This window comes from Cottoperca gobio, chromosome 4, assembly GCF_900634415.1.
Source record: "Cottoperca gobio chromosome 4, fCotGob3.1, whole genome shotgun sequence".
In the NCBI taxonomy this organism is placed as follows: Eukaryota; Metazoa; Chordata; class Actinopteri; order Perciformes; family Bovichtidae; genus Cottoperca; species Cottoperca gobio.
In genome coordinates, this window is record NC_041358.1 from 1864625 (window position 1) to 1889616 (window position 24992).

General features: G+C 40.5%; 1 protein-coding gene across 4 annotated transcripts in view; it reads left to right on the forward strand.

The window, feature by feature from the left end:
• The first annotated feature begins 2213 nt into the window (after positions 1 to 2213).
• nfic (nuclear factor I/C) overlaps positions 2214 to 24992 on the forward strand; it is a 42526-nt gene continuing 19747 nt past the window's right edge. For 2 of the 4 annotated variants that reach the window (XM_029430598.1, XM_029430597.1), the window contains exons 1-7: positions 6680 to 7181; positions 11719 to 11889; positions 12079 to 12255; positions 13305 to 13488; positions 22934 to 23008; positions 23963 to 24037; positions 24643 to 24775. In XM_029430598.1, the coding sequence (XP_029286458.1) occupies positions 7152 to 7181; positions 11719 to 11889; positions 12079 to 12255; positions 13305 to 13488; positions 22934 to 23008; positions 23963 to 24037; positions 24643 to 24775 (845 nt within the window). In that variant the 5' untranslated portion in view covers positions 6680 to 7151. Of the gene's footprint in view, positions 2469 to 6679; positions 7182 to 11718; positions 11890 to 12078; positions 12256 to 13304; positions 13489 to 22933; positions 23009 to 23962; positions 24038 to 24642; positions 24776 to 24992 lie in introns of those variants that run through there. The other 2 variants (XM_029430595.1, XM_029430596.1) reach the window with 2 other exon arrangements.

Here is a 24992-nt window from a genome sequence, read left to right on the forward strand (position 1 = left end):
ACTATGAGATCTTTAAGATATGCTGGAGCCTGACCATTAATTGCTTTGTAAATCAGGAGAAGGATTTTGAGTTCTATTCTGTATTTTACCGGGAGCCAGTGCAGAGCAGCTAATACAGGAGTAATATGATCCCGTTTCCTTGTTCTTGTCAATACACGTGCCGCTGCATTTTGGATCAACTAAAGAGTCTTAAGCGACTTTTTGGGACAACCTGATAGCAATGAGTTGCAGTAATCCAGCCTTGACGTAACAAATGCATGGACTAGTTTTCCTGCATCATTTTGAGACCGGATATGTCTTATTTTTGCAATGTTTCGTAGATGAAAGAAGGCAGTTCTTGAGATTTGTTTTATGTGGGAGACAGATCCTGGTCAAAGATGATGCCAAGATTCCTCACAGTGATGCTGGAGGCCAAATTAATGCCATCCAGAGCTTCTATGTCAATAGAAAAGGCGTTTCGGAGGCGTTTGGGGCCAAGTATAATAACTTCAGTTTTGTCTGTGTTTAATATCAAGAAGTTGCTAGACATCCAAGTTTTTATGTCCTTAAGGCATGCTTGAAGTTTAGCCAATTGATTGGTTTCGTCTGGTTTAATTGATAGATATAATTGGGTATCATCCGCATAACAATGAAAGTTTATAGAGTGGTTCCTTATAATATTGCCCAAAGGAAGCATATATAAGGTGAATAGAATCGGTCCAAGTAAGTCACAAACAAGCTGTAGGCACAGTAACTTCAGTCCAATGTGAATGACAGGAGCGGTAATCCAGTTTAAAAACATTTACTGAAAAAAGTTTTAAGTTAAAAATATTTAATTATGGTAATTCTATGTTTACCCAGTTTTCCCCATTAAAGGTGCAGTGTGTAATTCCGAACCACCGGCTCCACAGAAACAGAGGGCAGTATTTCACCTGTGAACTGGCTCCATACAATCTAAATGTATTAATCAACAAAATGATCAGTTATTTAAAACAACAACTCTAGTATGTTAACCTGTTTATATTTTAGTTGTAGTAGTCTGTCATATTGTTTTCTAAGTTTTAGAGTGTTCTAATGTATTCTTTATATTGTGTATTGTATTCTACAGCTATATCTCTCTCTTCTATTGTTGATATATTTACTGTGTATGTTTTACTCCTGTGTCTGTTTGTCTGTCTGTCCTCCAGTCAGTCAGTTCATCAGAGCAGACTGCTGAATCTCTGAGAGTTAAATATCTCTGCCATCTTATAATCTTCACGTGGAGCTCAGATATCTGTGTTTACTGTGGCTCTGGGGGCTGTACTTTCTGTGTAACGTTACGTTTTGATAGTTTGTATGTTGGTTTGGGTCCGGGCGGAAGAGACGAGCGAACAAATCCGGCTTGGATAGGGCCGACGTATATCCCAGTGCCGGGAGTCACAGCGGGCCTAACTTGTGTAACTGCAGCAACAGAAATGTTGATGATCCGGTGGGGAGTCTGTTGAATCGGTGATATCTGCTCATTGCTCACTGCTAACAGAAGATCTGTCCGTTTCTCTGCACACTCTTCTGCTGGAAAAGCAGCCTGAGTCTGCCTGAGTTAGGCAGCTGTACTTCTTCTCCCTCTGTACTGAGGCAGACTGGAGCTACACTGACTCACTATTCATCCTAGACTGGACGGGCAGGAACCGTTAGTTAGCATGCTAACTTCAGTAGATATCTCTGCAACACAGAGACGTCTTTGACATAACGTCATCACTGTTACCTCTTCACACTCTGTTGATAATGTCAGTCCATTGTATTAATGTTTTAGGTTTCAATTCTTGATTATTTTACACATTGAACCTTTTAATTAGGAAAAGTTATAAAACTCAAAGCAAAAAATATGATGTCAAGTAGGCCTCAGCATTCTTATTTAGAGACGTTAAACATTGAATGGGGTCAAATTGACCCCAACAATAGTAGAAGGGTTAAATATAGGCCTCTTGTTTGTAGAGCTTCATGGTAGAAGGGGATGGTTTATGTAAATCTATGAACCTATAATAAATAAAACACAGCAAAACAGGAAGTTTTAGTCAAGAAACATGGAAAGAAATTGATAAAATAGTAACTGAAGAGGGGAGAGACAGTGAGGACAAAGTAGGCTAAGTGAGAAAGGAAAAGTGAGGATAAAAAGGGAGTGGAACAGAAAGAATGAGTATGAGAGCAGAGCAGAGCAGGGTTAGTGAACGACAGAGCCAGAGAGAGAGAGAGAGAAAGCCGAAAAGAAGAGGTAGAAGGTGATTGTAGCACTATTCTATTCTGCCGCAGCCTACCGGGCGGGGGGATTACTGCCGTGGAGCCCGGAGCTTGACGCGGGACGTTTCTGGTCTCGAGCACCACGGATTTACTCCATCTGGCACGCGCATGATGATAGAAATGAATATGGAATGATAACGACCGACAGCGTGAGATGGGCAGGCGTTGAGATCAGCTTTAACTTCCCCCGGTGGCGGCTCAGCTTCGAAATGGTAGGACAAAACCTGTTCCGGTACAATAACGTAGTAGAGTGCTCCTTCCTATTGGTGTGCTGTTTCGTGTTCTCCAAAAAGACGCAATGCGAGGAGTTGAGTGAGGAACATCAGCTACGCAGCAGAAAGTGGAGCAGAAAGCTCTATCAATAGCAGCAAGCCTATTTCTCTATTTCTCTCCGTCTTGTAGTTTATAGCAGCGTCCGAACATTATAGTCCAATAAATGACGTTTGTCTATGGGGAGAATCTGTCGCTGAATTTCATTTAAAAAACAGTTACATAAAATATCGCTTGCACGTTGGAAAATGTACACACCTGGCACAACACAACTTGAAAACAATGTTGAATAATCAGGATCCGCTCTTGCATTCGGCACACACACGAGACGCGTAACACCCCACACTTTAATACAATCTGAACTTTTACAATCGGTTCGCACGTTCTTCCTACAGGCGTCATTCCGTCAAACACACTGTGCAGGGTGGAAGCGAGCTATGTGAAACCATTATACAACTTAATCTTTTATTGACATAAAGCCATTTTTGAGTATTTAATATGCGCCGAATTTGCCAAAAGATCATCAGACAGGATATGGTTGTATGCAACACAGCAGACGCTACGTATATATGACAATAAACAAGTGAAGTTTAAACTTCTACTGTTTTGAATGAAGTTTGGAGCAACGTCGCCTCCGTGCGGGAGAGCGGGGCGTTTTGGCGTTACACCGGCAAATGTGGTTCCCGACCCCTGGCGATGCGTTAGTCAGCGGACAACATGCTTTGGTGTGTGTTTATCAGCGCGTGAAGTCAGCGGTGAAAGTTGTTGAGTTTGGGATTTTGTTGAAGAGCGTGAAGCGGTAGGCCGACTGCCTCCGGGCCGTTCGTCCCTTGGGGACGGCGGAAGGCCAAGTTGAAGTTCAGCGCAAGCCTTCTTCTCCTGGTTTGATTGTGTGTGTGTCTGCGCGCACGCGCGTGTGTGTGTGTGTGTGTGTGTGTTAGTCAGCAGAAAATGGCCGCAGTTAGATCCAGCGGGCTGAGTTAGAATGACAGGCCGGTAGAGGGCCTCCTGTCCCGGCATACAGCTGGGGCAGAGAGCCCCTAGGATGAACACAGAGCTGCAGTTCCTGTTGGAAACACTCGAGTTCAAGTTAGGTAGGGAGCCACTTTGTTAACAGCTCAGATGCGACTGTAGAGAAAAAAAAGACAAATCAAATGTTGCCCGTCCATCACCACGAGCTCACTTGGATGATACCTGACGCAGATTGCATTTGAGAATAGACTTTAAGCTTTTTAATTGATTTCTGTGGAGAAATTCTCCCGAACACAGTTTGCAATGCCCATAAGGCTGAAGTGAAATGAGACTGCTTGATGTGACAGTGTTTGTTTGTTAGTAGATTAATAAGGTTGCTCCAGTTGAAGGATCATACAAGACTCATTTTAAACAGTAGGTTTACACCATGGCAGTAAGAGTAATAAGTTCAAAGTGAACCTTTACAAAGTGAAACAGTATGTTGTTTTTATTAAACCTGGATGTACAGTCAGTGGTAACAGTTTATTATTGTAAAACTGCATGATACTACATAACAGTTTACTCCCACACAGCCTGCCATTAAAAACAGAAAGTTGGATTATGTCCGATGGTCAATTAATGAGATCTGTAGTTCAACAAACAGGGCGTCCTATAGATGATCAAGTAGTTCAATTAGCTTCACCTCCACCAGCTACACTATTAATATGTTTTCACCTGTAGATGCATCAGTAATAATAATCCACATATAAACATAGAATAGGGTTCATTCTAAATGATGAGCTCAGCATGAACATGATCAACCAAGAGGCCTATTTATTGATTCTGTCCCTGATGTGGGCTACATTGGTACATTAGTGACATGTCAGCTGCATTCCCTCATACTGTAAACTGTGTGAACTTCATATATGTATCTATAGCCTATGCACTTTGCTACTGTCAGATACTGAAGTGCATTTCATTGTAATTGTAATATACTGTTTGCCATTACAATGAAGTTGTATATCATTATCATTTTTTAGCAGTGGGGGAGAAAGTATTCAGAGCTTTTACTTAAAAGTACCACACTGTAGAAATACTCCTGTTACAAGTAAAAGTCCTGGTTTGACAAACAAAGTTAAAAGTGAACTAGGAGGCTATTATCAATCAATCAATCAAAAAACTTTAAAACAAAAACAAAACTTTATTGTCATTTCGAGATTATACAATGTACAATTCAGATGAAATTTCGTTTGTCCTGTCCAGTATAACTACTGTCAAAATAATGTATTTTTTATAATGTAAATTATTCTTACGTTACTTGAGTAAATGTACTTATTTACATTCTAGCTGTGGGTTTTAGAAGCACTATGACCCTCCACTGTTTGATGTGTTTCAGAAGAAAACACTTTAAACTTGTGAGACTGTATCAGTGTCCTCTGTGTGACTGTAGCAAATGTAAAGCAGATCCTCAGATACATTGTGTACAGTGTGTGTGATAGTACACAGACTGTAGTGAATGTGTGTACAGTGTGGATACACTGTGTACAGTGTGTGTGATAGTACACAGACTGTAGTGAATGTGTGTTCAGTGTGGATACACTGTGTACAGTGTGTGTGATAGTACACAGACTGTAGTGAATGTGTGTACAGTGTGGATACATTGTGTACAGTGTGTGTGATAGTACACAGACTGTAGTGAATGTGTGTACAGTGTGGATACATTGTGTACAGTGTGTGTGATAGTACACAGACTGTAGTGTGTGATAGTACACAGACTGTAGTGAATGTGTGTACGGTGTGGACACATTGTGTACAGTGTGTGTGATAGTACACATACTGTAGTGAATGTGTGTACGGTGTGGATACACTGTGTACAGTGTGTGTGATAGTACACAGACTGTAGTGAATGTGTGTACGGTGTGGACACATTGTGTACAGTGTGTGATAGTACACAGACTGTAGTGAATGTGTGTACAGTGTGGATACATTGTGTACAGTGTGTGTGATAGTACACAGACTGTAGTGAATGTGTGTACAGTGTGGATACATTGTGTACAGTGTGTGTGATAGTACACAGACTGTAGTGAATGTGTGTACAGTGTGGATACACTGTGTACAGTGTGTGTGATAGTACACAGACTGTAGTGAATGTGTGTACAGTGTGGATAAATTGTGTACAGTGTGTGTGATAGTACACAGACTGTAGTGAATGTGTGTACAGTGTGGATACATTGTGTACAGTGTGTGTGATAGTACACAGACTGTAGTGAATGTGTGTACAGTGTGGACACATTGTGTACAGTGTGTGATAGTACACATACTGTAGTGAATGTGTGTACAGTGTGGACACATTGTGTACAGTGTGTGTGATAGTACACAGACTGTAGTGAATGTGTGTACGGTGTGGACACATTGTGTACAGTGTGTGTGATAGTACAAAGACTGTAGTGAATGTGTGTACGGTGTGGACACACTGTGTACAGTGTGTGTGATAGTACAAAGACTGTAGTGAATGTGTGTACGGTGTGGACACACTGTGTACAGTGTGTGTGATAGTACACAGACTGTAGTGAATGTGTGTACGGTGTGGATACACTGTGTACAGTGTGTGTGATAGTACACAGACTGTAGTGAATGTGTGTACGGTGTGGATACACTGTGTACAGTGTGTGTGATAGTACACAGACTGTAGTGAATGTGTGTACGGTGTGGATACACTGTGTACAGTGTGTGTGATAGTACACATACTGTAGTGAATGTGTGTACGGTGTGGATACACTGTGTACAGTGTGTGTGATAGTACACAGACTGTAGTGAATGTGTGTACAGTGTGGATACACTGTGTACAGTGTGTGTGATAGTACACAGACTGTAGTGAATGTGTGTACAGTGTGGATACATTGTGTACAGTGTGTGTGATAGTACACAGACTCTAGTGAATGTGTGTACAGTGTGGATACATTGTGTACAGTGTGTGTGATAGTACACAGACTGTAGTGAATGTGTGTACAGTGTGGATACACTGTGTACAGTGTGTGTGATAGTACACAGACTGTAGTGAATGTGTGTACAGTGTGGATACACTGTGTACAGTGTGTGTGATAGTACACAGACTGTAGTGAATGTGTATACAGTGTGGATACACTGTGTACAGTGTGTGTGATAGTACACAGACTGTAGTGAATGTGTGTACAGTGTGGATACATTGTGTATCAGTGTGTGATAGTACACAGACTGTAGTGAATGTGTACACAGTGTTGCAGCTGCTGCTGCTTTAAGCCTGTCTTTTGGGATGGGCTGAATTCATAACGTCATTTCACTTCTCTTTCTTTTATTCTTCGCCCCCTCATCTCCTTCCCTCTCGAAATGACACCGTACCCCGTGCTCCGTTACACCTCCGGCCATGCTCTCCACACAATGATTATTCAGAACTTTCTCTCGGTGTTTCTCCCTGCGGAGCATTTTTCCGGAGCCTCAACTTTTCTCGCGTGTCATCATTTCTGGAGTTAACGCGGCAGAGTCATCCGAGGCGACCAGAGCTCGCTCATATGTGGAGAGTAAAAAGAGCCAGTGAAACAGGCCAGGAAATGCGGAGCCGGAGGTAGCCTGCTGCTGCTGAGAGAAATGGCGAGCCTCGGGATGTTTGTGCTCTGATTCAGCTGCTTCACATCAGCATGATGTTTTCTCCTCTCTCTCTGTCTCAGGTAAAACTGCGCTGCCCTACATGGGAATGGAAACGAACTACCCATGACGCTGTGTTGATTTGATAATGCAGAGTGTACGAAGAAAAACTATTTAATGACAAATGTCTTCATTCAAACCATTTCAACAACATAGCTGCAGTTGCTGTCAGTGTGCAGGATAGGGCAGAAAGTGATATGAATAGGTAGTGGATAATCCCTGGGACTGCAGTAGGCCTGCTGGGTATTAGCTACAACATGCTTCTCTACAGTGTGTGTATGTTATTTTCTTTGTGGGGGATCTGACTACTTGCCTATCTTATCACCTCTGTGGTATGTAACGTGTATTTTGAAACGGGCTTTTTAATACTCTGGACCCAGTCCTTTTATAATATACACACACCTAATTGTGCCATATCCATATCTACATTCCTAAACTGTTCTTAAAGAGAGCAGGACATCTGTTTTATTATGAGATATATGAGAGTGGAGTACAGTGTGACGGTCAGCTTTCTAACAGTGTTGTTTTTTATGGCCAGTACCAATATTTCTAATGTGAAGCTATTCATATGTATTTGTTTCCATAGTCATTATTTTTCAAATCTGACCTCTATCGTGCCAATAACTGACACCACATTTAAATATTCAGTCAAACTAAAAGTCAACACACTGCTGATGATATTACAGCCTATCAGAGCTGCTGACACTCCTGCTGCTATATTTACCCATAAAGCTGCTTTTCCTCTTGTTACTGTTACTACTGATCACCATTTCAAAACCTCTCATGACTATGCCAACCACTGTTTGTACTACTATTACCACCACAGTTTCTAGCACGAGTAGCACTGCTACTGCTGCTATTACTACTGGTATTTAGCTTCACTATGATTGCTATTTATTTTGCGGAAAAGTTGATTACCACTGTTGTTGCAACACTGGGAATGAAGCAATACGGATATCGGATATAGCTGGACGGGGTATCAATGACAATAGGGCCGATCTATTCAATTAAATTATATTTTTATATATTATATATTATATGCTATATACATTATATATTGGAATTTTAATGTCCGTCTAACTTTTGACGAATGTGTTGCTGCATTAAAAGTTTTACACTTAAATTGTAATTGGTGTTCATTTTGAAGATTTTTTTACCAAGTTGCTGGTGTATGATTGACTATTTTAATAATTAATACAATTTCAATACATTTATATCAATGCATTATTATTTTTAGATCCCCAGCATAGTCTCTGACTGTAGGTGTGTGAAAACTTGGATTTCACGGGAAATTTTCGACTTTTTGAACACCCCTGATATACACTGACTGATGGTAAACAACGCACAGCAACAGGAGCTGGATTGTTTATAGCAGGTGTAATAAAGGTCACACTCTTCTAGACTCTGATGACTATGCCAACTGTTAATACTACTATTATTACCATAGCTACAGCTATTATAATTAGGGCCCGAGCACAAAGGTGCCAGGGCCAAACGGTGGCAGGAAAGCTATTGTTTTTTGTAGAGATTATAAAATGGTCACAGACATCAGGACTGCAATTGCAAAGTTCTGCAGTGACTGCAGGTGAGGCCAACGGGCTCTCTAGTGCCCCCTAACACTAGAGATCGGAATAAAGGGGTTTGATGTTCACAAGATTTAGTGGGATCATCATTATTATATCATCATTATTATCATTATTAATATATCTTAACATAAAAATATATATTCCAAACAGGAAGTCGGCCATTTTGGATGCCGTTAATTATTTTAAAATTTCTATAAACACATATATGATGCCTTAAACTCATTAAACTTCACAGCCATATTCAGACTACTAAAGTTTATGATTTGATGTTGCGTTTGGGCATCATCATGGCACACAGGCTGTATAGCCCTAGCTACTTTTAAATGAAATTAATTTATATAGCCCAATATCACAAATGACACATTTGTCTCAGGGGGATTTACAGACCGTACAGGATACGTCACCCTCTGTCCTTAGACCCTCGCACCACACAAGGGACACTATATCCTGGTCAAAGATAACGCCGAGATTCCTTACGGTGGTGCTGAAGGCCAAGTAAATACCATCCAGAGTTTCTATATCATTAGAAAATGCGTTTCGGAGGCGTTTGGGGCCAAGCTCAATAGCTTAGTTTTGTCTGTGTTTAACATCAAAAAGTTGCAGGACATCCAAGTTTTTATGTCCTTAAGGCATGCTTGATGTTTAGCCAATTGATTGGTTTCATCTGGTTTGATTGATAGATATAATTGGGTATCATCCGCATAACAATGAAAGTTTATAGAGTGGTTCTTATAATATAGCCCAAAGGAAGCATATATAAGGTGAATAGAATCGGTCCAAGTACAGAACCCTGCGGAACTCCAAGACTGACTTTGGCTGTCATGGAGGATTTATCGTTAACAAGTACAAATTGAGATCGCTCAGATAAATAGGACTTGAACCAGTTTAGTGCGGTTCCTTTTATGCCAACACAATGTTCCAGTCTCTGTAGTAGAATGTCATGATCAACAGTGTCGAAAGCAGCACTGAGGTCTAACAAGACAAGAACAGAGACAAGTCCTTTGTCTGACGCCAATAGAAGGTCATTGGTAACTTTCACCAGTGCCGTCTCTGTGCTATGATGAACTCTAAATCCAGATTGAAAAACCTCAAATAAACTATTATTATGTAAAAAATCCCACAACTGTTTTGCGACTGCTTTCTCAAGGATCTTAGCGAGAAAGGGAAGGTTAGATATCAGCCTATAGTTGGCTAAAACCTCTGGATCAAGACTAGGCTTTTTAAGAAGATGTTTTATTACAGCTACTTTAAAGGATTGTGGTAGCCTCCGCTGCTGTTGGCTAGTTTATTCAAAGTTTGTTAATATTTTTTATATTGTTGCGTCCCCAAATTGCTCAAACTTCAACACTGCACATCCTTAAGTTCCCAGCATAGGCGATGGGTGAGGCTAAGGATAGGGAAGGCTAATATCTAACCAACTATTTTAGAATCTTCACTTGGGGCTTAGATATCTGTGTTTACTGTGGCACTGGGCGCTGTACAGTCCGTGTAATGTTACATTTTGATAGTTTTTATGTTGGCTTGGGTCCGGGCGGCACAGACAAGGGAATCACTCGTGTTTTTGTTTTGTCCTCCGTGCCAACATAGCACTGCTTCCCGGGAGGGGAGCTTGTAGCTCGGATTCTGCCGGCGGAAATCCCAGCACCGGGAGTTACAGCGGGCTGATAAAGCGCTGGGTCTAACCTGTGTAACGGCAGAAACAGCACGTTTGGGGAGTCTTTTTCTTGTTTCTGCCACTTTGGATTGAATCAAAACAAACTATTAAAACGTGCAGGGATCATTGATGTAATGTTGACAAGCCGTGAGTCTGCCCGAGTCAAACAGCTGAACCTCTGTACTGAGGCAGACTGGAGTCAACACTGTTACCTCGTCACATTCTGTTGATAATGTTTGTTCATTGTTTTAATGTTTTAAGTTTAAATGCTAGCATAACTTACACCTTACAACCTTTAAGGACTTACAAACTTTAAACTTTTTGATGTTAAACACAGACAAAACGTTATTGTACTTGGCCCCAAACGCATCCGAAATGCATTTTTTTGTGACATAGTAACTCTGGATGGCATTAACTTGACCCTCGTGTTTACGGCCAAAACCTAGACGAGCTAGCCCTACTTAACTATCTCACAAACAGCAGGTGATAATTGATGCAACAAACTATAACAAATACCGAAAAACGAGATTCAATGATCCTGATAATATGCTAACATTACATATTTGAAATGCACATTAAGCTGCAAATGCATTAAAGAAGTTTACGACAAACAATCACAATCCAAATCATAGTCACCGCAGAAAGTATCTGTGGATTTACAAAATACTGTAGCTGTGAGCAAAAACGTCTTTAGAACTGGCTACAGTTTAATATGTTAATGCAGAGCTATCCTACGTTACTGTGGAAGCAGGAATACACAACCCCTGCTAGCTACAGCTGGAAGGCAGGCAGCTGCAGCCCGAGGCACACAGCACATGACAGAAGCATTCAGCTTGCGACGATAACTTACAATATTAATGCAGCTCGTTGAGACAGGGGCAAGCTGTTGTTTCAGAAGCATGGACAGTTCTATGACAACTGAGCACTACAGATTAATATATGTGTCGTCTGGTTAAAAACTCTAGAACAAGTGATTAAATGGACCTTGACTTTAGCTCCGCTTTGTAAGTCCTCTGAGTGTAGAACCCAACACATTAACACTGGAGTTACATGCAGGAATGTGAAAGGACAAGACTTAAAGCCTAAAAGACACTTCGATAGGACAGGAGGAGTGTGGGATCGAACCTCCAACCCACAGCCGCTTGACCACAGCCGCTCGTGTGCACACAGAGCGAGTGAGACCTGTATTGATTCACACTAAAGACGGATGATTCACAGCTGGAACGTGTCTGGTCTCCGGCTACATGTCAAAACTGAGGACATTGTTGGTTACTGATCGTTGTGTGTGTATTTATCTTCATCTGTCTGTCTCTGATGTAGGATGAGTTCCATCCGTTCATTGAGGCTCTGCTGCCCCAGGTTCGTGCCTTCGCCTACACATGGTTCAACCTTCAGGCCAGGAAAAGGAAGTACTTCAAAAAACATGAGAAAAGGATGACTAAAGAAGAAGAGAGAGCAGTGAAAGACGAACTGCTGGGGGAGAAGGCAGAGGTGTGTTGGATAGTAGAAATAACGCTTTTACGTTATACAAACTTTTACGTTTTACAAACTTGGGATAATTAAACAAACAGAAGACATTTAATTTTTTTGTCAAACCAGTTTTTCACAATATGTTAATATACTTTACATGTTGGCATATATTATTCATTGTCTCCCTTTACAATGCCGTTGTGATCCTAGGTGAAGCAGAAGTGGGCCAGCCGGCTTTTGGCCAAGCTAAGAAAGGACATCAGACCTGAATGCAGAGAAGACTTTGTCCTGTCGATCACTGGGAAGAAAGCTCCGTGCTGTGTCCTGTCAAACCCCGACCAGAAAGGCAAAATGAGACGCATAGACTGTCTCCGACAAGCTGACAAGGTAGACTCAATAGTATGTTCACTTCCAGTAGTTTGTTCCTCACTTCTGTTTACGCCAGCAAGCCAGGATAGTAAGTAAATGTTGATATTGTAAAATATTGTATGAAGAGCTGTGTACATGTACATGTGTACATCTGCATTCTCTTGTGAGATTGAGAGTAAACATAGTTAAATCATCATTGTTTTATCAACACGATGTTTGTTTCATAAAGGTACATTTTCCCAGTCATGTCTCTGTATCAGGGCTTTATTTTTCAATATTTCACATTGAACAAGTAGCTAATAGAATCAATATGTGTAGAAGCACAAGGATTAGTGATCACTTCTCACTGCAGAGCTCCAGTCAATGGTGTCATATACATAAGACATTTAGAGCTTTGTTTGCAGTTATGGTGGTGTGTGTATGGAAAGCAGTGAACCCTTTATGAGTGTGATTAATGTGCGTTTAGATGCTTCACTATGTCCTGAGTGTCTGAGTCTCCATCACACCATGTTTAGGGTTTAGGTTTAGATATTAAGGAAAGACATCTGGGGTCAGATGTATAAACCATGTGTACGCACAGAAAGCATGCACACACCTTTCCTAACATGAGTGGTATTTATAAAGGAAGATGTGTCACCTCACACACACTTCAGAGCCAGCTGCAGAAATGTGTACATGAAATACAAGGTAACCTTTTAATAAAATGTTACCTATTGTCCATCAAAAGCATTTATAAACTGAATTATTTATGAGTGAAAACAGTTCCAAGTATTTTACAAAGTCTGACAACATTTTCAAAGTCCACACCATTTAAACAGATAGGTTAAGTGTTTGTTCCCACTCATCTATATTACAGATATATGTGCTGTATGTCACACACACACGTACAGAACACTAAACCCTGTGTCCCTCTGTAGATGACACCATCTAATTTTATTTGGTTGACAAGTAATGAAATTATATATTTAGAGTCAAACGTTTATATGTATGGACGAGTTGAAAGTATTCAGTGAAGCAGTATACGATCGGCAGTATCAGCAGTACTGATTGTGTTGTGTCTTCCCAAGGTGTGGAGGTTGGACCTGGTGATGGTCATCCTGTTTAAAGGAATCCCATTGGAAAGCACAGATGGAGAGCGGCTGGTGAAGGGAGGCCATTGCTCCAACCCAATCCTCTGCGTCCAGCCGAGACACATCTCTGTCTCTGTCAAAGAGCTGGACCTCTACCTGGCTTACTACGTCCAAGAGAGAGGTGGGTGTGCAGACCTGCAATAGGAGACTAAATTATTTACCGCAAAAAAAACCTCCTCTGTTTGTCTGTTGGTGTCAGGCTTATAATTTGATTTAAATCTAAAGCACTATTCAGATATTTGCAATACATCTTTGGTAGTATTATCCAATGTCTGTAAAGGCCTACCACTCAACCTCTCCTTGAAGAATGTCCTGAGAAGTGTTCTGCAGGAGAAGAGGCTCTGTGGAGGACGACATTTCTGAAGTGACCAAGAACCTAGAGGCTCTTCACCAGGTCTCTGGTTCCATAGTGAAAAGTGACAAACAGCTGACAAACAGGACGCGAGTAGAACCAGGAGAAGAACCTCAGTGGGTCAGTCTGAAGGCCCAGGTCAATGTCTGACTCAGCATTATTCAGTTCATCAAATATTACTGTAAGCTGAAGTAGTATCAGTACATGTAGTACAGATACATGCAGTACACGGTGTAGTAAAATAGTATCAGTACATGTAGTACAGATACATGCAGTACACGGTGTAGTAAAATAGTATCAGTACATGTAGTACAGATACATGCAGTACACGGTGTAGTAAAATAGTATCAGTACATGTAGTACAGACACATGCAGTACACGGTGTAGTAAAATAGTATCAGTACATGTAGTACAGACACATGCAGTACACGGTGTAGTAAAATAGTATCAGTACATGTAGTACAGATACATGCAGTACACGGTGTAGTAAAATAGTATCAGTACATGTAGTACAGATACATGCAGTACACGGTGTAGTAAAATAGTACCAGTACATGTAGTACAGATACATGCAGTACACGGTGTAGTAAAATAGTATCAGTACATGTAGTACAGATACATGCAGTACACGGTGTAGTAAAATAGTATCAGTACATGTAGTACAGATACATGCAGTACACGGTGTAGTAAAATAGTATCAGTACATGTAGTACAGATACATGCAGTACACGGTGTAGTAAAATAGTATCAGTACATGTAGTACAGACACATGCAGTACACGGTGTAGTAAAATAGTATCAGTACATCTAGTACAGACACATGCAGTACACGGTGTAGTAAAATAGTATCAGTACATCTAGTACAGACACATGCAGTACACGGTGTAGTAAAATAGTATCAGTACATGTAGTACAGATACATGCAGTACACGGTGTAGTAAAATAGTATCAGTACATGTAGTACAGATACATGCAGTACACGGTGTTGTAAAATAGTATCAGTACATGTAGTACAGATACATGCAGTACACGGTGTTGTAAAATAGTATCAGTACATGTAGTACAGATACATGCAGTACACAGTGTAGTAAAATAGTATCAGTACATGTAGTACAGATACATGCAGTACACAGTGTAGTAAAATAGTAGCAGTACATGTAGTACAGATACATGCAGTACACAGTGTAGTAAAATAGTAGCAGTACATGTAGTACAGATACATGCAGTACACAGTGTAGTAAAATAGTAGCAGTACATGTAGTACAGATACATGCAGTACACTGTGTAGTAAAATAGTAGCAGTACATGTAGTACAGATACATGCAGTACACAGTGTAGTAAAATAGTAGCAGTACATGTAGTACAGATACATGCAGTACACAGTGTAGTAAAATAGTATCAGTACATGTAGTACAGATACATGCAGTACACAGTGTAGTAAAATAGTACCAGTACATGTAGTACAGATACATGCAGTACACAAATCAAATCAAATCAAATCAAATTTATTTGTATAGCCCAATATCACAAATTATACATTTGTCTCAGTGTGCTTTACAGACTGTACAGGTTACGACATCCTCTGTCCTTAGACCCTCGCATCGCACAAGGAAAAACTTCCTAAAAGAAACCCCAAAATTAAAGGGGAAAAAATGGAAGAAACCCTCAGGGAGAGCAACTGAGGAGGGATCCCTCTCCCAGGACGGACAAACGTTCAATAGATGTCGTGTGTACAGGATAAACAACATAGTACAAATACAACATTTGACAGAAATTATGTTGTGTTGGAAAAAAAAGAAATAGAAAGTATGGATGATTCCAGGAAAATGTCAATAAGGCTTCCCGGTGTCCAGCAGGACCAGGTCAGCAGGCGCTGTCACGATTCATGATCCTGACGTAAACTTTATCAGTGGCAACCTGCCACATGAGAGACAGACACTCCGGGGATGATACCCCGGATGGTGAGTTAGTAACATACATTTACATAAATGCATACAGATAGAGAGGGAGAAGAAGAGAGAGGGAGGGGAGGAGAGAGGAAGAGAAGGAAGAGAGCAGGGAGGTGTCCCCCGGCAGTCTAAGCCTATAGCAGCATAACTAGGGGCTGATCCAGGGCAAACCTGAGCCAGCCCTAACTATAAGCTTTATCAAAAAGGAAAGTCTTTAGCCTACTCTTAAATGTGGAGAGTGTGTCTGCCTCCCGAACACAAACTGGAAGCTGGTTCCACTGGAGAGGAGCTTGATAGCTGAAGGCTCTGGCTCCCATTGTACTCTTAGAGACTCTAGGAACCACAAGTAACCCTGCAGTCTGGGAGCGTAATGCTCTAGTTGGTTTATAAGGTACTATGAGATCTTTAAGATATGCTGGAGCCTGACCATTAATTGATTTGTAAGTCAGGAGAAGGATTTTGAATTCTATTCTGTATTTTACCGGGAGCCAGTGCAGTGCAGCTAATACAGGAGTAATATGATCCCGTTTCCTTGTTCTAGTCAATACACGTGCCGCTGCATTTTGGATCAACTGAAGAGTCTTAAGCGACTTTTTGGGACAACCTGATAACAATGAGTTGCAGTAATCCAGCCTTGAAGTAACAAATGCATGGACTAGTTTTTCTGCATCATTTTGAGACAGGATGTGTCTTATTTTTGCAATGTTACGTAGATGAAAGAAGGCAGTCCTTGAGATTTGTTTTATGTGGGAGTTAAACGACAGATCTTGATCAAAGATGACGCCAAGATTCCTTACAGTGGTGCTGGAGGCCAAGTTAATGCCATCCAGAGCTTCTATGTCATTAGAAAATGCGTTTCGGAGGCGTTTAGGGCCAAGTATAATAGCTTCAGTTTTGTCTGTGTTTAACATCAAAAAGTTGCTAGACATCCAAGTTTTTATGTCCTTAAGGCATGCTTGAAGTTTAGCCAATTGATTGGTTTCATCTGGTTTAATTGATAGATATAATTGGGTATCATCCGCATAACAATGAAAGTTTATAGAGTGGTTCCTTATAATATTGCCCAAAGGAAGCATATATAAGGTGAATAGAATCGGTCCAAGTACAGAACCCTGCGGAACTCCAAGACTGACTTTGGCTGTCATGGAGGATTTATCGTTAACAAGTACAAATTGAGATCGCTCAGATAAATAGGACTTGAACCAGCTTAGTGCGGTTCCTTTTATGCCAACACAATGTTCCAGTCTCTGTAGTAGAATGTCATGATCAACAGTGTCGAAAGCAGCACTGAGGTCTAACAAGACAAGAACAGAGACAAGTCCTTTGTCTGATGCCAATAGAAGGTTATTGGTAACTTTCACCAGTGCCGTCTCTGTGCTATGATGAACTCTAAATCCAGATTGAAAAACCTCAAATAAACTATTATTATGTAAAAAGTCACACAACTGTTTTGCGACTGCTTTCTCAAGGATCTTAGCGAGAAAGGGAAGGTTAGATATCGGCCTATAGTTGGCTAAAACCTCTGGATCAAGACTAGGCTTTTTAAGAAGTGGTTTTATTACAGCTACTTTAAAGGATTTTGGTACGTAGCCAGATAATAGAGACAGGTTGATCATATTTAATAACGAAGTGTTAATTAAGGGTAAAACTTCTTTAAACAGTTTAGTTGGAATCGGGTCTAAAAGACAGGTTGATGGTTTAGACGATGAGATTGTTGAAGTTAGTTGGTTAAGGTTGATTGGAGTAAAACAGTCTAGATATATTTCAGGAGTTACAGATGTTTTTAAAATTCCAACAGTTGAAGTTAAGTCATTACCAATTGAGGTCAGGAGGAGATTAATTTTGTCTCTAATAATTATAATTTTATCGTTAAAGAAACTCATGAAGTCGTCACTACTGAGAGATATAGGAACAGAAGGCTCTGTAGAGCTGTGACTCTCTGTCAGTCTAGCTACAGTGCTGAAAAGAAACCTGGAGTTGTTCTTATTTTCTTCTATTAAGGAAGAGTAATAAGCTGCTCTGGCATTACGGAGAGCCTTCTTATACGTTTTAAGATTATCTAACCAGACTAAACGAGATTCTTCCAATTTACACACAGTGTAGTAAAATAGTACCAGTACATGTAGTACAGATACATGCAGTACAGTGTAGTAAAATAGTATCAGTACATGTAGTACAGATACATGCAGTACACGGTGTAGTAAAATAGTATCAATACATGTAGTACAGACACATGCAGTACACAATGTAGTAAAATAGTACCAGTACATGTAGTACAGATACATGCAGTACAGTGTAGTAAAATAGTACCAGTACATGTAGTACAGATACATGCAGTACACGGTGTAGTAAAATAGTACCAGTACATGTAGTACAGATACATGCAGTACACATTGTAGTAAAATAGTACCAGTACATGTAGTACAGATACATGCAGTACAGTGTAGTAAAATAGTACCAGTACATGTAGTACAGATACATGCAGTACACGGTGTAGTAAAATAGTACCAGTACATGTAGTACACATACATGCAGTACACGGTGTAGTAAAATAGTATCAGTACATGTAGTACAGACACATGCAGTACACGGTGTAGTAAAATAGTATCAGTACATGTAGTACAGATACATGCAGTACACAGTGTAGTAAAATAGTAGCAGTACATGTAGTACAGATACATGCAGTACACTGTGTAGTAAAATAGTTGCAGTACATGTAGTACAGATACATACAGTACACAATGTAGTAAAATAGTAGCAGTACATGTAGTACAGATACATGCAGTACACTGTGTAGTAAAATAGTAGCAGTACATGTAGTACAGATACATGCAGTACACAGTGTAGTAAAATAGTAGCAGTACATGTAGTACAGATACATGCAGTACACAGTGTAGTAAAATAGTAGCAGTACATGTAGTACAGATACATACAGTACACAATGTAGTAAAATAGTAGCAGTACATGTAGTACAGATACATGCAGTACACAATGTAGTAAAATAGTAGCAGTACATGTAGTACAGATACATGCAGTACACAATGTAGTAAAATAGAAATAGTAGCAGTACATGTAGTACAGATACATGCAGTACACAGTGTAGTAAAATAGTAGCAGTACATGTAGTACAGATACATACAGTACACAATGTAGTAAAATAGTAGCAGTACATGTAGTACAGATACATGCAGTACACAATGTAGTAAAATAGTAGCAGTACATTTAGTACAGATACATGCAGTACAGTGTAGTAAAATAGTACCAGTACATGTAGTACAGATACATGCAGTACACAGTGTAGTAAAATAGTAGCAGTACATGTAGTACAGATACATGCAGTACACAGTGTAGTAAAATAGTACCAGTACATGCAGTACAGATACATGCGGTATACGGTGTAGTAAAATAGTAGCAGTACATGTAGTACAGATACATGCGGTACACAATGTAGTAAAATAGTATCAGTACATGTAGTACAGATACATGCAGTACACAGTGTAGTAAAATAGTATCAGTACATGTAGTACAGATACATGCAGTACACAGTGTAGTAAAATAGTAGCAGTACATGTAGTACAGATACATGCAGTACACGGTGTAGTAAAATAGTAGCAGTACATGTAGTACAGATACATGCAGTACACAGTGTAGTAAAATAGTACCAGTACATGTAGTACAGATACATGCAGTACACGGTGTAGTAAAATAGTATCAGTACATGTAGTACAGATACATGCAGTACACGGTGTAGTAAAAAAGTATCAGTACATGTAGTACAGATACATGCAGTACACGGTGTAGTAAAAAAGTATCAGTACATGTAGTACAGATACATGCAGTACACAGTGTAGTAACATAGTAGTCGCTGCTGTGAGGGGTAATGTTCCTCACATCACATGTCATGATGATGTCATACACCACCCGGCTGCTCCTCCTGGGATGCTTCTGGGGGTCCCTGCTGATTTAACAGTGTCTGTTCTGGTGTGCAGGATTCTCATCATCCAGTCCATTTATCTGTTGGCCCCTCTTTCAATCCTCGTCGCTAATAGGATGTTGTGATGTGTATCAGGAGAGTGTGTTCTTGAGGACCCGTGTTGACACCTGAGCCAGCTTGAAGAAGACCTTAAGAAGTGGTTGAAGGCGCTGATAAGCTCTGGACCTCTGAATTTAGATTAGTTACACATACTGTTCCAAAAGTCTTTCATGCTCAGAAGACAAAACATGATCAGTGGTCACCTGCAAAATGATTTGAGGATGATTGCGTCCATTTCCATTTCAGCACACCGATACATTTTATTACCAGTGGGATCCAACAAGGTGATACTCACAATGTTAGGACTTCACTTAATACAACATTATCTAGCTTAACCTTCTATCATTTGCATCCTTGATGGATTAGCCCACAAAAACCCTGATAATCATCAGTCTGAGATGTTACTGCCAGATGAAGAAGGGCAGTAAAAGAAACCAGAAAGAAAGGATAACACATTATATACTGTAATTATTGAACCAAGGGCATTTAAGGATAAACTCTCCATTCCACATCACAGGAGTTGACAGCAAAAACAAGAGGAGCGGCAGCAGAGCACATGACAGGATCAGTGCAAAAAGAAAAGAGAAATATAACATGAGGACACCTTTAAGAGCTTTCAGGGAAATGTTTGATGTTTGACCCGAGTAGAGAAGGATGGACAAGGTTTAGTGTAGTTCAACTCTTATTCAGACTGCTTTATCATTTCATCAGCACTCCATTATTCACTTTGACATTTCTTCTTTGAGCTTTTTTACCTGTCTTTCAGGGATGATTCACTAACCATGCACTGGTCTCGCAGCATTTACCCAACCACCTCCCTACACTTAGTGTGAGCTACAAAAACGTTGCACAGTTAAGACTGGAGAACATCATCTATGCAGACATTACATTTCATCAAAAAAACATTTAGTAGCATATAATCCTGAGTTTTGCAAGGAGTCAGGTTTGCCTTCGCAGGTACTTTAACATATTGTATAATTGCTTGGATTAAATATTTAAAGTTATGTTAGGAGCTGCTAGAAGCTGCAATGTTCATTATACCCTGTAATATGAACATGTTAGTCGGAGAAAAGCAATATACAGACCATTCTGTTTTTCTAACATTCACACTTAGTCCAAAAGGGTTCCTCCTTTGGGGAGCATAATTGTGCTCATGAAACGCCTTGGCCATCTGCATATTAGATCATGAAATATGTTGGCCTGAAGGTGGCGCAAGAAGAAAGCTGATACAATGTTCAAGGGTGCATTTTTATGCAGAAGAATAGATTTGCGTTAATCCTGCGGCTCTAAGCATCCTCTTCAATAGTTGTTGGCATATGTGCGGTAAGGAGGATAGCTCAACAAAGGGTCAAAGGGTCGATGGGAATCATCCTCTTGGAGCCACAATTATCCATATCTGAATTAATATGTAAAGAATTTCTAAGAAGCTACTTCTTGTCATGGCATGGCTCTAATAGATTCTCAAAGGCCTGTGGATGTTTTTGAATGATACTCGTAGCTGCTGTTAGTTCTTCTTCTCGTTGGTCAGTTGAAACCACTTGTATAAATATGTTTAATGCAGCGAGGAGTTGAGTCCAAAAACAACTGAAAGAACGCAGTGTTCTCATCTGGTTTGTGTTTTGTGGCTTCAGGAGCTATAGGAGGGACTAGTGACAGTACATAAAACATCAACTGCCAGCCAGGATGTGCTGCGAGCTCACAGAGTCAGGACTGTGTGTGTAGTATTGTACTCAGCAACACACACTCTCAAAGAGTGCTCTCCAAGTCATTAGAACATAATTAAGTTTCTTACGATACAGCAATAAAGTGATTATAATAACAGTGTTGTTGTGGTAACCTTCAGGATGTGAATAACAACATTGTTGGATTGTATATCTCCGTTAACCGACTGAACGCTTGCTCGCGTGTTTAGTTAGTGCATCGTAGTCCAGATCCAAACACTTTTCTCTTTGTCAAGTACAAAGTTACAGCTTTCACTGTCGATGTTTAAGAGCCTGACTTTATACAAATAGAGCTACACGGTCACAAAGACTTTACTGGCTTTTTAAATGATCCCCTGCACAAACTCCAGCTCATATGACTGAATGCAGTAGTTGTCAGAAGAGACCTTACTGAGCCAAAGGCATATGGATTGCCTCTGGGTTTGAAAGAGCACTCCCTGAACACTTGCTCGAATTATATTGGACACCAGTGTACTCGATGCTCGGCTCATGGCACTCTGCACATATTGTGTGTGCAGGATTTGCAGATGTCAGTTTCCTGCTGTTGTGAGCTGGGTTGGTAGTTAGACTACTCGTTCTGCATACTGGTGGAGACATACACCAACTGAAACATTAATGGTGGCTTATGTTCCACTCAAGTGTCCCAGTAAGACACCAGTGATCCACACACTTTAACTGGAAGTGGCCATTATTAATGTTTCTACAGGAGTTTCAACTGTGTGACAAGTCAACATGTCCACCATGAAAATGATCCATTGTGTAATGTATGACTATGCCCTGCCCTCTACTGGCATACAATGTGTACAATGCTTGATTAGCAGGACAGTGTCCATCATCTGAGTCTGCTTGCTGCCGCACCGTCACTATTGTTGCAACCACTTTCTCTCTGGTTGTGCTGGATAATGAGTTTCAAGGAAACCAGGTGGACACACACTGGGACACTGTGGGCCTTCCTTAAACGTCCTGACCACGGAACACCTAAATGTGCCAGTAGACAGTGATGATGCTCAAGTATGCACAAGACAAACTGGCTAACATCGTAACCAGCTAAGAGAAACCCTGGTGGCTGTGGGGCAGTGGGTGAAACCTGGGGAAGTGTGCCTGTCTACATCTCTCAGCCAAACCTCTCTTTGTAACTGTTTAATCTGGTAACTGATTTATTGATAACTAAAAGTGTTTTAATAAATGAACTCTCTCTCTCTCCCTCTCTCTCTCCCTCTCCCTCTCTCCCTCTCTCTCTCGCTCGATCTCTCTCTGACTCTCTCTCTCTCTGTCTCTCTCTCCCTCTCCCTCTCTCTCCCTCTCGATCTCTCTCCCTCTCTCTCTCTCCCTCTCTCCCTCTCTCTCTCTCTCTCTCTCTCTCTCTCTGTCTCTCTCTCTCTCCGTCTCTGTCTCTGTCTCTGTCTCTGTCTCTCTCTCTGTCTCTGTCTCTCTCTCTCTCTCTCTCTCTCTCTCTCTCTCTCTCTCTCTCTCTCTCTCTCTCTCTCTCTCTCTCTCTCTCTCTCTCTCCAGAGGCAGAGCAGAGCAGCAGTCCCAGTCGTACAGGAGTGGGTTCTGATCAGGAGGACAGTCGAACCACCACCATGGGTAATGTAGAGGGTCTTCTATAATACATAAATGTCTGTGGAACCTGGATACATAAGACGATTCTGGAATGTACGTACATTTTTGTGTGAAAGTCAGTTTTCCATTTTTTTATTTACTATTTGTTAATTTTCTTTATTGGTTTGTTCAGTGATATTAACAAGTACAATAATTGCCTAAGACATAAAAAGCTCATTGACTTGGTTTGATGCAATAGATGAAATAAATCCCAAAGCCTTCCTGCTGACACAAGCAGAAGAAGAAGAAGAAGAAGAAGAAGAAGAAGAAGAAGACATACTTTATTTATCCTTTGAGGGGAAATTCAAAATTTAATCTTGTTATTTTCTTACACATTACACACATAGGCTCAAAATACACACACCTGCACAAACGGGATCTATACACATGAATTAATGAAGAGTTGTCAGAGCCAAGTCGCTACAGACGGAGCTTCTGTGTGGAGTCCTTTGCACTAGACGGGCAGTAATGCAGACGCTTCACATAACACCAGTGCACTGGCTTTCTGTTAGGGCCACTGCTGTTGGATTATAGTAAGGTTTTTCAAAATCTGAATACATTTTGTTCCAAAGCCCATATCGCCATATAACGCCGACACACTGAAAAAAGGAAACATAGAAAAAGGGAAACAAAACGTAAAAGCAAGCCATCCAAAGGTCTTTGTAGAGGAGAAACACTGTGGACACGTGCACAACTAAATGTTGTACATCCACATACCATTATATCTAATATATATATATATATGGACTGCATTTATATAGCACTTATAACCACTGAAAGTGTGTTATAACACATGTCAGCATTCACCCATTCACACACACATTCATTCATACATATATATATATATATATATATATATATATACTTTTTTAATGAAGGCTATGAACATATCATTATACTGCTCTCACACAGTGTCTAAATGCTGCTGTGTTTCTGCAGATGGTCCAGAGTTCCAGGACAGTTTTGTGACATCAGGAGTTTTCAGTGTCACTGAGCTCGTCCAGGTATCAAGAAGTAAGTGTAATTCATCATCAGCCTTCACGCAACCTACCACCACCATTCATTGTAACTCTTTACTTATGACTTTCAGTTACATTGAGCAGGTACAGCGTATGATTGTAGAGTTGGTCATGGGGCAGTTAAGAATACTGTCCATTGACAGTACAGCGCTAGATTCCATACAGTTTGGATGTTGATGTGTGATGTGTGTGAATCAGAGACTTGTAATTATGGCCATATGACAAGAACACGGCTCAACAGAGCCTCCTGTGGACAGGTGTTGCAAAGTCCGTTACAAAACCTTAACACAGTGCATCTGATCATTGTGCATAAATGTACGCTGTGATGTCAATATTAAATAAACTGAACTAAACAATCATTGGACATTTTGGAGGGTGCAATTTGATGACAAAAAGAGTACAGTGATAGTCATGGATATTGCGATTTTGATAACATTTTGATTAATAATAATAAATAATCTGCTGCTCTACAACCTGGCTACTGTTGGATTGATGCAAAGTATATTTCTTATCAGGATAATGAACATTTTGATTTGTTTAACATGTTTGTGTGTGTGTGTGTGTGTGTGTGTGTGTGTGTGTGTGTGTGTTTGTGTGTAGCTCCAGTAGTCACAGGAGTTGGACCTAGTTTCTCTATGGGGGAGCTCCAGGGTCATCTGGCTTACGACCTCAACCAGTCTGTCAACCAGCCAGTCAGCCTCAGACGATCACTGGCCAGCACCTCCTCCAGCGGGTACACACAGTTTTACAGTTTGCCTTGCTCCTGAAGCCTGGCACCTCTTAGCCTTCACAAGTGCATCAATTCTAGATGAATAGCCGTTTGGGGGAATTAATGACTTCTCTGCAATTTTCTCACAAAGTCATCCAGTGGGCTGGATTAGAGCCTTAGGCTGGCCGGTTCTGGCCCGTGGCCAGGCTGTGTGTTGGACACCCCTGACCTAGAGAGACAC